Source organism: Schistocerca cancellata, chromosome 1, assembly GCF_023864275.1.
Source record: "Schistocerca cancellata isolate TAMUIC-IGC-003103 chromosome 1, iqSchCanc2.1, whole genome shotgun sequence".
NCBI classification, from domain to species: Eukaryota; Metazoa; Arthropoda; class Insecta; order Orthoptera; family Acrididae; genus Schistocerca; species Schistocerca cancellata.
Window position 1 is genome coordinate 390,012,171 of NC_064626.1, and position 16,977 is coordinate 390,029,147.

At 42.5% G+C, this 16,977-nt stretch overlaps 1 protein-coding gene across 2 annotated transcripts in view; it reads right to left on the bottom strand.

Moving 5' to 3' along the window:
* Positions 1-16,977, bottom strand: part of LOC126175512 (splicing factor 3B subunit 2) — a 119,101-nt gene that overhangs the window by 54,308 nt on the left and 47,816 nt on the right. For both annotated transcript variants that reach the window (XM_049922340.1, XM_049922346.1), the window contains one exon: positions 407-614. In XM_049922340.1, the coding sequence (XP_049778297.1) occupies positions 407-614 (208 nt within the window). The remainder of the gene's footprint in view (positions 1-406; positions 615-16,977) is intronic.

Consider the following 16,977-nt stretch of genomic DNA (forward strand, 5'->3'; position numbering starts at 1 on the left):
TAACTGATATCAACTTTAAGAGAGACACTGGCTACACACTTATCAATGCTTGCACCTGATAGAGAGAGAACACAGAGGAAGATTTCTCACCTCAGCATGCACTAACTCTGTGGCATAATCCAGCCAAACATATGGCATGCTCTGACATGAATGTGGGAGCCTCACTAATTTCACGACAGTCAGACTTAGCCCCTAACGATGATGGAGGACATCATCAAAAGCTTGGAATTTTATCCGAGTCTGATGTGGCAAGTAAAGCAAGAACTTTTTATTCATGAATTTACCACTGCAATACTGACTCAGCATATAACTATGTCTCCTTCAATACCAAACAAATGACACTGCCAGCTAAATTACATTCATGACACTATTTACAATATAAAGTAATATAAGATGTAGCAGTTACCTCTTCTTCCTCTTCTGCATCATCATCAAAGTCTTCTTCTAATTTTGGCACTTTTTTCAAATCGGGTTCCTTTACTGGTTCTTTCTGCACCTGTTGTGGCATCTCTTCCACTTTCTCAGGTTCTGATATGCGGAATGTTTCAAAAATGCGAGCAAACTGACGATACATTGGATCAAGTTCATTCAGCCCTAAAGTTTCTTGTATGTATCTGAAAGAAGGGAAATAAATTCAAATTATTCTATTCAGATGTAATTAAGCCACTAAAAAGTGAATATGTCAATATCATCCCTGAGTAGAAGGTATTCAACACTGTTGCTCTTACATTTGACAATATTTCTACAGGTATTAACACATAAACAGAAGCATGACACTGACAAACATTAAACCTACGGTGAATACCTTTGAAGCCTCTGAAAGTGGCTTTCATTATCACTGAAGTCTTTCTCGCCCCAGTGATGTCCACAAAGATTAATAAATTTATATTTCAATGTATTTGCATTATCCACCCAGACAGCCGTGAGTGTTCCGCCAGCGCCAGATCGAATTCACCTGGCAGACTAACAAGGGGGGTGGGTGTGCTAGATAGCCTGCATGTGGTTTTTACCCTGTTTTGCAGATCCCACTAGGTGAATATCAAGATGGTACCCAAGTCCCACATCGATTACACAATTCACAAACTTTAGAAAAGTTTCGTTAACTTTCAGTCGAATAACATTTCATGCAGACAATTGGAGTACACATATTTTGTCCTGCGGAGGGCTGGAGGGAAAGGGAGAAAGTGGAGGGGGGGAGGGGGGGGGGGGGGTAATGGGGTAGCAATGGGAAGAGCATCCTGCAACCGCTTAAATTAACCATACCAAATCCATTAATAATCATGCCAACCCTGCACTGATGTGGGACAAAGGCAAAAGAAAAAGAAAAGAAGATTTCACTGTATTTGCATTGGTTTTATTTCAATATATTCACATGGTTTTCTGTTTCATATAGAGTTTACAAGACTGTGACAACATGGTATCATCCTCTTCAAGGGAAGTGGAGTATTGTAATGCTACTCACCATGGTCTGTTAGTAGACAGCCACAACCAGGTGTAGATGGTATCCTCACTCCACTTTATTATATTAAAATAAATGAAAAGACAAAGAAGCAATGAGAAACACCGCATTATCTTTGTTTGCCAGGTGGTAAACTAAAAGACAAAATGTAAGAGCATGTCTGGCAATAAAAAAAATCGGCCCATTTGAAACAAAAAGAACAAGCACAAAGAGAACAAATGAGTAGGCAAAAGGTAGAATTTAGTATTTTAGTTGGACCTTACAAGGGTAAATCAAATTAATGTTCTTCCAGTGTTAGTTTACTTAATGCTATGAACATCTTCTGTGGATACAAACAACAGATTCTTAAGCAGTACATCAGTTGCCTGGTAACTGTCTCCAGTATGGAATGCTAGTCTCCCACTGGATGTCTCCCCAGGTAGCATTTAGAGGCATGGTGGACACCCGCGAATAAAATACTTAAAGTGGGTCAAAACTAGCAACTTGAAGACAGGTGTGTGTCACCAAAGGCTAGAGAAGAAAACCTTTAATTAAAATTACCTGGTTCTCCAAGTCACATGTTGGACATGAAGCCAAGCCCACATCTTGGAAAATCTGAAAGGTTGTAAAGCATCAACAAGTCTCTGGCTCAGGATGTAAAAATACTGATGACGATCCTGGCAAAGAAAATGTTTCAAGCATAACGCAGAAATTAAAAAAAAAAGTTATATGGCTATTAGAACATCTGATCAATGATAATGTGAGAATTTTGGAGGAAGAAGTAAACTGACCAGAAGAGGGAGTACACCACGAAAGTTACCATATATAGCTTCTTTCAGTGTGAGAAGGGTGAACACTAATTAATAACTGGATTTGGAGTGTCCAATACCATAAGAGAGATAGTCTATAGTGTCACTAACACAGCCACTAACAATGCTGTTTTTTCCAACTTGAGTTTGATAGATAATTTTTTATATTTTAATCTATTCAGAGACCCCCCCCAAGAACCATGGACCTTGCCGTTGGTGGGGAGGCTTGCGTGCCTCAGCGATACAGATGGCCGTACCGTAGGTACAACCACAACGGAGGGGTATCTGTTGAGAGGCCAGACAAATGTGTGGTTCCTGAAGAGGGGCAGCAGCCTTTTCAGTAGTTGCAAGGGCAACAGTCTGGATGATTGACTGATCTGGCCTTGTAACAATAACCAAAACGGCATTGCTGTGCTGGTACTGCGAACGGCTGAAAGCAAGGGGAAACTACGGCCATAATCTTTCCCGAGGGCATGCAGCTTTACTGTATGATTAAATGATGATGGCGTCCTCTTGGGTAAAATATTCCGGAGGTAAAATAGTCCCCCATTCGGATCTCCGGGCGGGGACTACTCAAGAGGATGTCGTTATCAGGAGAAAGAAAACTGGCGTTCTACGGATCGGAGCGTGGAATGTCAGATCCCTTAATCGGGCAGGTAGGTTAGAAAATTTAAAAAGGGAAATGGATAGGTTAAAGTTAGATATAGTGGGAATTAGTGAAGTTCGGTGGCAGGAGGAACAAGGCTTCTGGTCAGGTGACTACAGGGTTATAAACACAAAGTCAAATAGGGGCAATGCAGGAGTAGGTTTAATAATGAATAGGAAAATAGGAAAGCGGGTAAGCTACTACAAACAGCACAGTGAACGCATTATTGTGGCCAAGATAGACACGAAGCCCACGCCCACTACAGTAGTACAAGTTTATATGCCAACTAGCTCTGCAGATGACGAAGAAATTGAAGAAATGTATGATGATATAAAAGAAATTATTCAGACAGTGAAGGGAGACGAAAATTTAATAGTCATGGGTGACTGGAATTCGAGTGTAGGAAAAGGGAGAGAAGGGAACGTAGTAGGTGAATATGGATTGGGGCTAAGAAATTAAAGAGGAAGCCGCCTGGTAGAATTTTGCACAGAGCACAACTTAATTATAGCTAACACTTGGTTTAAGAATCATAATAGAAGGGTGTATACATGGAAGAACCCTGGAGATACTAAAAGGTATCAGATAGATTATATAATGGTAAGACAGAGATTTAGGAACCAGGTTTTGAATTGTAAGACATTTCCAGGGGCAGATGTGGACTCTGACCACAATCTATTGGTTATGACCTGTAGATTAAAACTGAAGAAACTGCAAAAAGGTGGGAATTTAAGGAGATGGGACCTGGATAAACTGAAAGAACCAGAGGTTGTACAGAGTTTTAGGGAGAGCATAAGGGAACAATTGACAGGAATGGGGGAAAGAAATACAGTAGAAGAAGAATGGGTAGCTTTGAGGGATGAAGTAGTGAAGGCAGCAGAGGATCAAGTAGGTAAAAAGATGAGGGCTAATAGAAATCCTTGGGTAACAGAAGAGATACTGAATTTAATTGATGAAAGGAGAAAATACAAAAATGCAGTTAATGAAGCAGGCAAAAAGGAATACAAACGTCTCAAAAATGAGATTGACAGGAAGTGCAAAATGGCTAAGCAGGGATGGCTAGAGGACAAATGTAAGGATGTAGAGGCTTATTTCACTAGGGGTGAGATAGATACTGCCTACAGGAAAATTAAAGAGACCTTTGGAGATAAGAGAACCACTTGTATGAACATCAAGAGCTCAGATGGAAACCCAGTTCTAAGCAAAGAAGGTAAAGCAGAAAGGTGGAAGGAGTATATAGAGGGTCTATACAAGGGCGATGTACTTGAGGACAATATTATGGAAATGGAAGAGGATGTAGATGAAGATGAAATGGGAGATACGATACTGCGTGAAGAGTTTGACAGAGCACTGAAAGACCTGAGTCGAAACAAGGCCCCCGGAGTAGACAACATTCCGTTGGAACTACTGACGGCCTTGGGAGAGCCAGTCCTGACAAAACTCTACCATCTGGTGAGCAAGATGTATGAAACAGGCGAAATACCCTCAGACTTCAAGAAGAATATAATAATTCCAATACCAAAGAAAGCAGGTGTTGACAGATGTGAAAATTACCGAACAATCAGTTTAATAAGTCACAGCTGCAAAATACTAACACGAATTCTTTACAGACGAATGGAAAAACTAGTAGAAGCCGACATCGGGGAAGATCAGTTTGGATTCCGTAGAAATACTGGAACACGTGAGGCAATACTGACCTTACGACTTATCTTAGAAGAAAGATTAAGGAAAGGCAAACCTACATTTCTAGCATTTGTAGACTTAGAGAAAGCTTTTGACAATGTTGACTGGAATACTCTCTTTCAAATTCTAAAGGTGGCAGGGGTCAAATACAGGGAGCGAAAGGCTATTTACAATTTGTACAGAAACCAGATGGCAGTTATAAGAGTCGAGGGACATGAAAGGGAAGCAGTGGTTGAGAAGGGAGTAAGACAGGGTTGTAGCCTCTCCCCGATGTTATTCAATCTGTATATCGAGCAAGCAGTAAAGGAAACAAAAGAGAAATTCGGAGTAGGTATTAAAATCCATGGAGAAGAAATAAAAACCTTGAGGTTTGCCGATGACATTGTAATTCTGTCAGAGACAGCAAAGGACCTGGAAGTGCAGTTGAACGGAATGGACAGTGTATTGAAAGGAGGATATAAGATGAACATCAACAAAAGCAAAACGAGGATAATGGAATGTAGTCGAATTAAGTCGGGTGATGCTGAGGGAATTAGATTAGGAAATGAGACACTTAAAGTAGTAAAGGAGTTTTGCTATTTGGGGAGCAAAATAACTGATGATGGTCGAAGTAGAGAGGATATAAGGTGTAGACTGGCAATGGCAAGGAAAGCGTTTCTGAGGAAGAGAAATTTGTTAACATTGAGTGTAGATTTAAGTGTCAGGAAGTCATTTCTGAAAGTATTTGTATGGAGTGTAGCCATGTATGGAAGTGAAACATGGACGGTAAATAGTTTGGACAAGAAGAGAATAGAAGCTTTCGAAATGTGGTGCTACAGAAGAATGCTGAAGATTAGATGGGTAGATCACATAACTAATGAGGAAGTATTGAATAGGATTGGGGAGAAGAGAAGTTTGTGGCACAACTTGACCAGAAGAAGGGATCAGTTAGTAGGACATGTTCTGAGGCGTCAAGGGATCACCAATTTAGTATTGGAGGGCAGTGTGGAGGGTAAAAATCGTAGGGGGAGACCAAGAGATGAATACATTAAGCAGATTCAGAAGGATGTAGGTTGCAGTAGGTACTGGGAGATGAAGAAGCTTGCACAGGATAGAGTAGCATGGAGAGCTGCATCAAACCAGTCTCAGGACTGAAGACCACAACAACAACATATTCAGAGAAATGTGTTTCTTTCTTTGTTTCACATAGAGTTAATGGGAATTGTGTCAATGCAGTATTGTCTTTTTCCATTTGACATGGATCTTTGCACTGCCTGTCATAGCAAAATCTTACACGACAGGCAGCGACTGCAAGTTGGTAGCCACCTTGCTGAGAGGCCTCAATGCACTTTGTTGAATTAATAAATAAAAAAGGGACATTCAAACAGAGAGGAACCAGAGACTATAAAATGAGAACCACTGAAAGGATCATGATGCTACTGCTTACAGAAGAACATACGGTCCTTACAAGTGCTGAAGCGCAAAACCCTCCACCAGAGGAACAGGTGCGAGTCCACCCACCTAATGAAACAACCATTCATTGCATTCAGTTCTGGTGAAAATAGAGACATGGAGGCTTCAAAAGAAGAGTCAGGGGGTGCAGTGTGAAATATAGTGGGAGAAGTACGGGGAACGGAAATTCATCAAAGAACAGAACATGTGTACAAAGTGTACTGCATGTCCGTACAAGAGTCAAGGCGCGGCACAAGCAATTCAATGAAGTGTTGATCGTTGGATCAACACATATGATCTGGAACGCCATATTTCTTGTCAATAACATTGTCCAGCAGGTGGATGCCCTCATTACTGAAGACCTGCGTGTTATGATGGCAGCTGCAGAGGTCCGATTCAGCACTGAAATTGCAATGGATATGCAGTGTGCTCCTGACACTTGTTCCATTCTTCAATGAATTTCCATCTCCACACTCCTTCCGCTGTTACGAAATGCACCACACCGCTTTGCTCTTCTTTTAAAACCTCAATTCATCATTTTCAGAATGACTAAGTGTAATGGGCACATGGATGCATGTGCATGTCCTCTTAGTGGTTACTTTGGGACCTCAGTGGACTGATCGGGACTACACCTTCTTCCATAGGAAATGGCATTAGGATCCCTTCAGCTGTGTTCATTTTGCAACCTCCAGTTCATTTCTTTTTGAATGACTCTTGTAGATATCATTGGAAGAAAATTCAGAGACACTGAATGTATTTTATTTCAACCACATTATTTTATTCTGTAAATCTAGCTGGAAATAATTTGCATTCAATCAAAAGAAAGTAAAAGAAATTTGCAATAAATGAATCATTTGAAAACAAAACTGAATATATTAACAATTTAGCAAAGAAATAAATAGCTGCACCTGAATAAAAATATCTGACTAGGGCATTATAATAAAATTATTATATTGTAAAACAGAAAATCTGTGATAGAATAATGACAATATTATGAAAAGTATGAACGGCTACTCTCCATATAGAGGAGATGTAGAGTCGCAGACAGGCACAACAAAAGGACTGCTATATATTTGAGCTTCCGCCAAAAAGCCTTCTTCTAAAATAGAAAACACACACACACACACACACACACACACACACACACACAAAGGCACATGCACAACTCATACACATGGCCATTCTCTCTAGGCACTGAGGCTGGACTCATCATTCTGTGTAAAGTGACAATTGGCGGCAACCGTGTCCACATTTGGCTATCCATAAATCATTCCACTGGAGTTGTTACCTTGTTAGGGAGTGGAAAATTTTGTCTAAACAATAACACAACAAACAACATGAAATCAGCTGTTTGTTATGAAATAGTTTGAAATTTTTGAATTTCAGAGACGTAACGCGAAGTCAGTGGGTTTTTAATGTCGTGGAAAACGGCAGTTTTCCCCATTCCCAGGTAGAAAATGCCATAAATCTGAGGCCAGCAGTGACAACCAATTGCTATTTCATTTTGAAATTAGATACTTATTCATCATGGCTGATCATGGTTCAACACAGTTTAAAGTAACAGTTCCTTTCCCACATTAAGAAATGGACTGGAAGTGTTTTGTATCCAATCACAGTGAGCATTAGCAACTAAACAATACTGTGCACAATAGCACTGTGTTAGTCATGGTTGAATGCACTGTTTCACTACCTCTAACGCACCATTTACAACAAAAGTACTATTACGAATGTCTAAATTCATTACATGATTTAAATTTCATTTAGCTGAAACATTTCAGAATTGCTTGTCTGACTGAAAGTAGTTGTCACTTGACAGATATTGGGCTAGACTGCTCCCACCACAAATACACCAGGCGGGAGCCTGGCACTGTCGGCTCCCTCTGTGTTGCCACTTCTACTACACTAGCTAAAGCTCTGTGCACGGCCTGTCCTCAGTGAGCCTCTGCAGGAAGAGATCTGTGTGACTTTTAGCTTTGCGTGCCCTACAATTTATGATGAAAGTAGTCAAAAGAGGGTCAGATTGAAGCTGCACACTCCTAGGACATTTTCAAAAAATGTGCGTGTTCCCTGAGGGAATTATTTGAGGGCGATGGAGACAGAGATAGGGAGACGTAGATGTAGATATGGAGTGGAGATGGGGAGAGGGGTGCCTTTCGTTCCTTTTGATAAAGTGGTGAGTGGACTGCAGCTGCTCTGTAACTCAGTGAATATCCATAATAAGAATTAGCAAGGAGAAATCCACGAAAAAGGAATTAGGCAAATCTAAACTGGTGACACTTGGCAAGAACACACACCTTGAGAGGTAATCCACAAAACTCTACTGTTTCCAAGTAGCTGTTATTTTCAGTGAAACATACACAAATAATTTGCGAAAGGTGCATTCGACACTAGAAAAGCTACATGCCACCCTTGTTACGAGTTGAGAAAAATTTAGGATTTCGCTATAAATCTACTTGTGCTCAAAAGTAACTAATGGAATACCAAGATATAACTTATAACTGTTAGGTGCTGCCATTTTCTTAGAGAATTAATAGGAACAAATAAGGAGGATACTGTTCAGACTGATGAAACATGGAAGAATATGGGACACAGATTAAAAAAGGTTACACAGATGATATCACAGTGGTAGTATGGCAGCCACGATTAGCAGACATAAGAGAGTAATGTAGTACATGCTAGAAATTTCAAAAGCTGCTGTAAAATAAATGAATTTTATGTGGCTCACTGGCCCGGTGCAAGTCTTTCAATTTGATGTCACTTTGGACACTAATCTACTCCAGTTATCCAAACAAAGAAAGGGGGCCAGAGTTTAACGTGGAATCTGAACTACATCTCATTTCTGGCAACTCCTCACATCATTGGGAGGTTAAGGCTAAGTTAAAATGCAGACTGACAGATCCAAGGTCTGACTGGGATTCAATCCCACAACCTCTTGGTTGCCAGCCAAGCACTTTACTGCTAGACCAGCAAGACCAACTGTCTGGTCTGCTGTCATTCAGTTCAAATAAAATCTCTGATTACTATGAAGAGATGAACCACAACACTTTTATGAAAAGGTTTGAAAACTTAATGAAAAACTCTATAACTGTTACAGATAACATGCTGTGTCATCAACGAAAATAATTAATTTTTCAAAATATTATGTAATGTGATGGTTAAAAAATTTACTCACCAAGTGGTGGCAGGAGAACACATGTTTGCAAGCTTTAGGAGCCAGTTGCTCCTACTTAAGCAAGAAGGGTTGAAGGGGAAGGAAGAGGGGTGAAGGAAAAGCACTGATGAGTTTTAGGAAAAGAGGTGAAGTTCAGAAAACTGTATCTCATCTGGTGCAGGCCAACAATCAGTCTTTCCTTCTCATCCCATCTGGTAAGTCGCACCTGACGCAGGTTTCTGGATAACTTTTCTGAAGTCTACCCCTTTTCCTAACATTCACCAGTCCTTTTCCTTCACTCCTCTTCCTTCCCCTTCAACCTTATGCCAGAAGTAGGAGCCACTGTCTCCAAAAGCTTGCAACCTTTGATACCTTTTATATATGTGTTCTCCTGCCACCACTTGGTGAGTAGGCCTTTTATCTATCCAATTACTCCATATCATTCCGTTATATAAAACAGGATCAACAATATTATGGAAAGGACAGACTGCTACTCATCGTGAAGATGACACATTGAGTTGTAGACAGGCACAATGAAAAGACAGTTACATATAAATTTTCAGCCAATGCCTTCTTGAGAAAAGAAAAATGCACACACATTCGCACAAGCAAGCAGATGTCTCACACACAACATGACGGCTATCTCCAGCCACACTTCCCAAAGGTTTACACTGATCAGGCAGAACATTATGACCACCTATTTAACAGCTGGTATATCCATCTCTGGCACAGATAACGATGATGAAGCATCATGGCATGGAACCAGTGAGACCTTGGTAGGTTACTGAAGGGAACTGGCCCACCAAATCTGCGCATACAAGTCACCTAATTCCCGTAAATTCTGCAGGGTAGGGCAATGAGCTCTGATAACACGTTCAATCACATCCCTGATGTGTTTGACTGGGTTCAGGTCAGGTCAGATGGGGGAACAGCACATCAATTGGAACTTGCCACTTGGTTACTCACACCATCACGCTCCTGGTCTTAAGACACGATGCATTATCTTGTTGAAAAGTGGCAATGCCCTTGGCCATCCTTGCACGACTTCACTGGACCCATGGATGCCCACATGAAGGTTCCCAGAACATAATGGAGCCTCTGCCAGCACAGATGTCAAGCAGCTATTCCTCTGGAAGGCAACAGATTTGCACCCTCCCATCAGCATGACGAAGGTGGTGTCGAGATTCGTCAGACTAGGCAACACTCTGCCACTGCGCCAGTGTCCAGTGCCTATGTTCATGTGCCCATTTCAGCTATAGTTACTGAATGTCATGGTGTTAACAATGACAGATGCATGGGTCGTTGTCTGTGGAGGCCCATCGTTAGGAATGTTTGTTTTGTTTTAGGGCACAAAAACAACTACGTTCATACACACCCATGTCAAACTGTGGAACACAAAGACAGTGAGAGGAGTTAAAAATGACTATACGTCAATCCCAATTGATAGAAGTTGAGACAGATAAAAACAGGGACATGGAGGAAGGTCTATAAAATATGCAATAGAGAAATGGAGGTCAAGAACTAAAAATTAAATGGTCTTTGCCATATTGCTACGAGGGATAAAAAGTAAAATGCAGTTGACAGTCCATGATTCATTCACTATAACAGCCAATAACATAGACGGCACACCCAAACGGGAATGTAAACAGTTAAAAAGGGACATTCCATCAGGAAATGTCGGACAGTTAAAAGTTGGGCACAATGTGCACAAAGTGGTGGGGGAGCACCACTTAACAAATGGTGATGGCTAAAAAGGCAGTGCCCAATAGACAACATAGTTAAAATGACCTCCTCACAGCAGGAGAAGCTTAATAAACTGGAGTTTATTCCCATGAAGTGAGGACCAGTTGTGATGAAAAAGTGACACCACTTCCTGACAGACGGCAACACAGAGATCATCAGAGTGAATATACGAACTATGGGACTTACGTACGAGGACTGCAGCCTTGGCAGCAACGCCAGCAGCCTCGTTTCCTGTCGGTCCGACATGACCGGGAACCCACAAAAACATCTCAGTGGCTCGATCAAGAGTGAGCAAGTGACAGTTTTCCTGGATCTGTTGCACTAAGGGATGCACAGAGGCAGCGTTGAAGGGCGCTGAGAGTGTCTGAGCGGATGACACAATTGAGTAGCCTGTGTTGCTGGATGTACAGTGTGATACAATGTGAAAAGCTCTGCTGTAAATACTGAGCAGTGTGCCGGAAGTCAATACCATAAAACGTCGGCATCAATGACTAAGGCACACCCAACAACACAGTCATCCGAGAGCCATCAGTGTACACAAAGCTACTACCATGAAGTTCCATGCGAAGGCAACAGAACAAGGCTGGATTAGTATCCTTAGGGAGCAAATGAAGGTCAAGAACACGGGTAAAGGGTTCACACCCACTGGGAAAGGTGCAGGAAGTGTGAAGTTACTCTGCTGGAGCAAGATCTGAAAGCAAATTCCAGGAGGTAATGGAGAAGAGGGATGTGGCCCATACTGGCATTGAAGGAGGCAGCATAAGATGGGTTTCCACACATGGCAGACAAACGGCACGCGTATCTGCTGAGGAGAAAGTCATAGCGGTAGGACAGAGGTAGTTCAGCACCTTCTGCCTACTGACTCTCAATCGGTCTAGTGTAAAAGGTACCAGTGGCCAAACAGGTGCCACGATGATGGGCAGTATTGAGACAGCGTACAAGAGATGGACATGAAGACGTATAAACGATACACCCATGGTCTAGTCTTGAATAGACAAGGGACTGGTACAAATGGAGGAGGGTGGTTCAATCTGAAACCCAGGAAGTACCACTGAGAACACGTAGGACACTGAGGGACCGCGTACAGTGGGCTGCCAGGTATTGACATGTGGGAAGACCAAGAAAGTTTCTTATCGAGTATGAACCCTAGGAATTTCATAGTTTCAACGAATAGACGAGCTACAGGCCAAGGAGGTAAAGATAGAGGGAGAAATCAGTTCGCCACCAGAAATTCATACAAACAGTTCTGTTAGAGGAAAAACGAAAGTCATTGTCAATGCTCCAGGAGTAAATACAATCGAGACTTTGCCGAAGATGCCATTCAATGAGACAGGTCACTCAATGAGACTGTGGCAAAATCATCAATGAAAAAGTAGCTGGAGATGAATGGCATGAGACAGACCGTTTATAGGGTTAATGGCAATAGCAAAGAGGACGACACTTAGGATGGAACCCTGAGGCACACCATTTTCCTGGATAAAGGTGTCCGACAAGGCACAACCCACATGTATTTTGGAAACTTCGTCTTTTAAAAATTCCTCAGGGAAACGAGGCAAGTGTTCACAGAAGCTCCACATGTAGAGATTACGAAGGATACCAGTTCCTCCAGCAGGTGGTGTAGGCTTTCACAAAATCGAAAAAAACACCCACAGTCTGGAATTTCCGCAGAAAACCATTCGTGACATGGGTGGACATAGTGACGAGGTGGTCAACTGCAGAATGGCACATTTTAAATCCACACTGTGCAGTGGTTAGTAAATTGTGAGACTCAAGCCACCGTACCAGCGGGGCATGCTGGTGAGGGAAATTGGGCTGCAGCTAGAAGGAAGATGTTTGTTCTTACCGAGTTTAGATATGGATGAAGGTCAAGTGAGGAAGGAAAAGGCGAACTGCAACAGCTTGAGGACGGGTAGTTAGGGAGATGGGTTGACTATGAACATCATCGCATATGAGCACCATGACTCCCCTATGAGATGGAATGCTGACCTCAGGGGGGTGGATGGTCAAAACAGACTGGGAAGAAATGCAAGAGTTCAAAGCAGTTGTGAGGACATAATTTTGCTGCCTGAAAGCAAAGTAAAAGTGGATGCTGTGATTCTAAAACCAGCCGTAAATACTCTTTGTTGGATTGAAGGCTGTGAACGTTCCATTGCAGGAGAGCCATGATGATGAAAAAATGAAGAGGTGTCACCTCGGTGGCTGCTGAGCACCAGCCTCCGAAGACTCGTTCCTGCAGGGCACAGAGGCAGGAGGATCCTGCTTCACGAATTCCACAAAGCGTCAGCTTTCTTCTGCAGAAAAACGGTTGGTCGTGCGCACCGGTGACATGGAAGCCGGCTGGGCGAGGGTATCATGTGGCGACACTATCAAAGGAGATCTTCGGATCGGTGAAGGAAAAGACCATTTGCCTTTGTTGGACATCTTCGAGCCTTTCCAGTTAGCAGAGGAAGAGTCAGGTGTTGGTTGACTGGAGGGACATAGGAAGTCTTCACAGAGTATTCCTTCTGTCCTTTCCGGCCTGCAGGTTGTGTAGCTGGTGACTTTGCTCCATGTGGTGAGAGTTTGATAGCTTGTTGCACAGCTGGACAAGGAGAAGGTGAAGCTACCATGATACTGGGCGATTTCACAACCTCAGAGCTGAATTTGAGGTCACATGTCTGCGTGGCCATGTCCTTCATGGAGCAAGATGTAGCAAGAACAGTGCTATAAGTGCCAGATGGTAGAATGCAGGGTTTGTAATGAGCCGATAACTTGCGAGTAACCAGGTAAGGTACTTTTTCCTTTACCCGGATCTCCTGCACGGCCCACTCATCAAGATACACGGGACAATCTCCAGAGGCGGCAGCATGGTCACCATTGCAGTTGATACAGCAGGAAGGAGGCGGACATTCACCCACGTGCACATCCTTACCACAAGTTACACATTTGGCCAGGTGTCGACAAGACATTTGAGTGTGCTTGAAACGATACCACTGGTAGCAGTGCATCGGGTTCGGAATATACGGTCTGACTGTGATACCTTCATAGAATGCTTTGATCTTGGACGGAAGAACTGTTCAATCAAAGGTGAGAAAAAGAGTGTGTGTGTGGACACTAACGAGGCATCTACCTTTTTCACTACTTCATGGACTGCAGGACACCCTGATCAGAGAGGTATGTTTGGATTTCAGCCTTGGTCAGACCGTCATGCAGCCTAGTGTAAATAACACCACGAAAATGACAGCCGTGGAGAAGCGAGGTGGCAAGCAGTTGTTGTGTTTGAGAATCAGAAGTATTCTCCAAAAGCATAGTGCCATTCCATAAACGAGAGCAGGATTTCACAGGGTCAGCAATTGCATCAACACCTTTCTGAATAACAAACAGATATACCATTGCGAAGGGCTGACCATCTTCAGTATGTGAAACTACGAGGAATCACGAGGAACATGGTGCAGCTGGGAAGGTCTTTGAATCGGGAGCTTCATTCCGTTTACGTTTGGTCAATGTGGACTGCAAAGATAATGATTGGCTCACTGCGAGGAAATCCCCCATGGTTGCCAGCACCTCCGATGATGCGCTCCTTCCCACATGGAGGCCCCCTTCACAAGGTGCGCCCCGCCTTAGGTAATTGTTCACACCTCAGGTCACACCTGCTGAACACCTGACAGAGCAGCAATTTGGGAGTAGCAGCTCAGGCAATCTCACCACACCTCCCCCCCCCCCCCCCCATCTCGGGCCTGGCCTGTACCAGGGGGTGCATGTGAACCCTACCTATCAGCCAGGGGTTGGGAATTACGGGTTACTGAGTCAGCTGTTATGCACCAGATGCATGGGCCAACCTTCAGGAGTGTTCAGGGGGAACAAGACAAAAAGAGGAGCCTCAAACACTGAAGCGGAGGAAGGACAGGAGAAGTTGAATGAAGAAAGGAAAAAAAGGAACGAAAAACAGTGGTGAGACTGTTCGTATGTTAGCTACGGACAGTGGGAAACATTCCCATAAACACTTCAGACAAGTTCCTCAAGGGAGGGGAAAAAGCACAGGAAGATGATAGAGATGCAGCAGAGAAGGCAAAAGATGCTACAAAGATTGGGACCCTATGGTAGCCAAGCATGAACCCATTAAAGAGTGATGAGACCCCTGGGAGAAGCAGCATTCAGTGAGCTGAGTGTTCAGACACTAGTACTCTGCTCAGCATTAAAGTCTGGTGTTAGATGCAGCATAGTTTGCCACCTGTCCTGTTTTACCAGTCTGCCCAGCGTACAACGCCCAACATCTATAATGATGGGTGGCTACCCAAACCCACGACCTCTGGATGTGGTATCACCTTGGTTTCACGACGTGTCAAAAGACACTCACCACAGCGCACCTCCCCCACTCTACACACTGACAGCACACTCACTGACACTACACGCACCATGCATGTGTCTGACTAACAGTCATTCCTCACCAAGTGATGCTGCTACTGCCTGGACAGGTTTATGTCAATAGTAGGTCAGTGGTCATAATGTTCTGGCTGAGCAGTGTATATGTGACAATCTTCTTGTTGTGCCTGTGTGCAACTCTCATATTTATGCTGAGTTATACAAGATAGCTGCCCACAACGGTAACGAGGAAAACAGGCATTTTTGCTGGGTAGAAATGTGTAAGATACGATTTGACAGTAGCTTGAAAAGGGTAGAATGTTAGAAGTTATGTCATAACCACAACACAATGCATCCAGCTTACCTTATGAATGAAATGGCGAAAGATACAGGCATAAAGTACTCGCACTGCCTTCCTGCCACTGTCATTTCAACACAACATAACTCATTTAGTCACAAGCCAAATGATATATTACCACAGTAAATAAAGATATTACATTAACTGAAGTGGAATGCCTTTTGATTTTGAAGGAGGCAGTTGACACAGTGACACCAGAAGACTGGCAAAAGGTAGTGAGCTATATGAAACACATGGTACAGGAAGCATTGGCTACTGAAGGTGTATTACAAGAGTGCATTGAGACTTGATTATATCTGACACTACAAGCAGTCAAATCAATAGTTCCACTGACTCTGAATTAAGTGTTCCTCCCCACTGTCAATGTGTGTATAGTGTACTTTAATGAACCTCTCACTTCCAATAATTCTTGTTTTTGTGAATTTATTTCAATAAATTTCTCTTTCTTCTTGTGAGACTAAGGGAGGTGTTTAGCAAACTCAAGTGGCAGACTGCAAGAGAGGCGCTCTGCATTGCAGTGTAGCTTGCTGTCCAGATTTTGAGAGGGTGCATTTGTGGATGAGGTATCGAATATATTGCTTCCCCCTACTTATACCTCCTGAGGAGATCACGAATGTAAAATTAGAAAGATTCGAGCACGCACTGAGGCTTTCCAGCAGTCGTTCTTCCTGCGAACCATACATGACTGGAACAGGAAAGGGAGGTAATGCAGTGGCATGTAAAGTGCCCTCCGCCACACACCGTTGGGTGGCTTGCGGAGCATAAATGTAGATGCAGATGTAGAAACTGTTCAGTCAGCTGCCATCATGTTCTAATGGTAAGTTAAGACAGTATTTTAAGTGCATTTCATTTCGTGTAAACACCAAGACATTTTTTCAATTAGCATAATAGTTTCTGAGATACACAGTGATAAGAAGGAAATTTTTCTGGATGCAAAAATTTCTCTTATTTCAGTAACCAAAGTAACACTAGCAATAATTAAAATTAGGAAATGATTTTTCGCATGCTTAGAAGTGTACCAACAAAGATACCATATGTGACTCGGAATTTTTGCAGTATTTTTGTAAGGGACAGGGACTTTATTTTTTTTAAACTTCTTACCTGTTAAAGAGTTACATATTGACACAAATGGACAAAAATGTTATTTTCATAAGCTTGCATATAGGAGAAGAAATGCAATATGCAACTTTGAAAAGTGAAGTATTTTGGTAATCAATTAAAAGGAAAGTATTGTTGAGAGTTAAATAGTTTTCAAGATCTCACGTGGCAAGTCTGAAGCTGTTTACAAATGGGAAAATTTCATACATTTCAAAAAAATTAATGTAACTCTGCCCCTAACTAAAAATAAGAACACATTTTTTACATAACGACAGTGAGCTA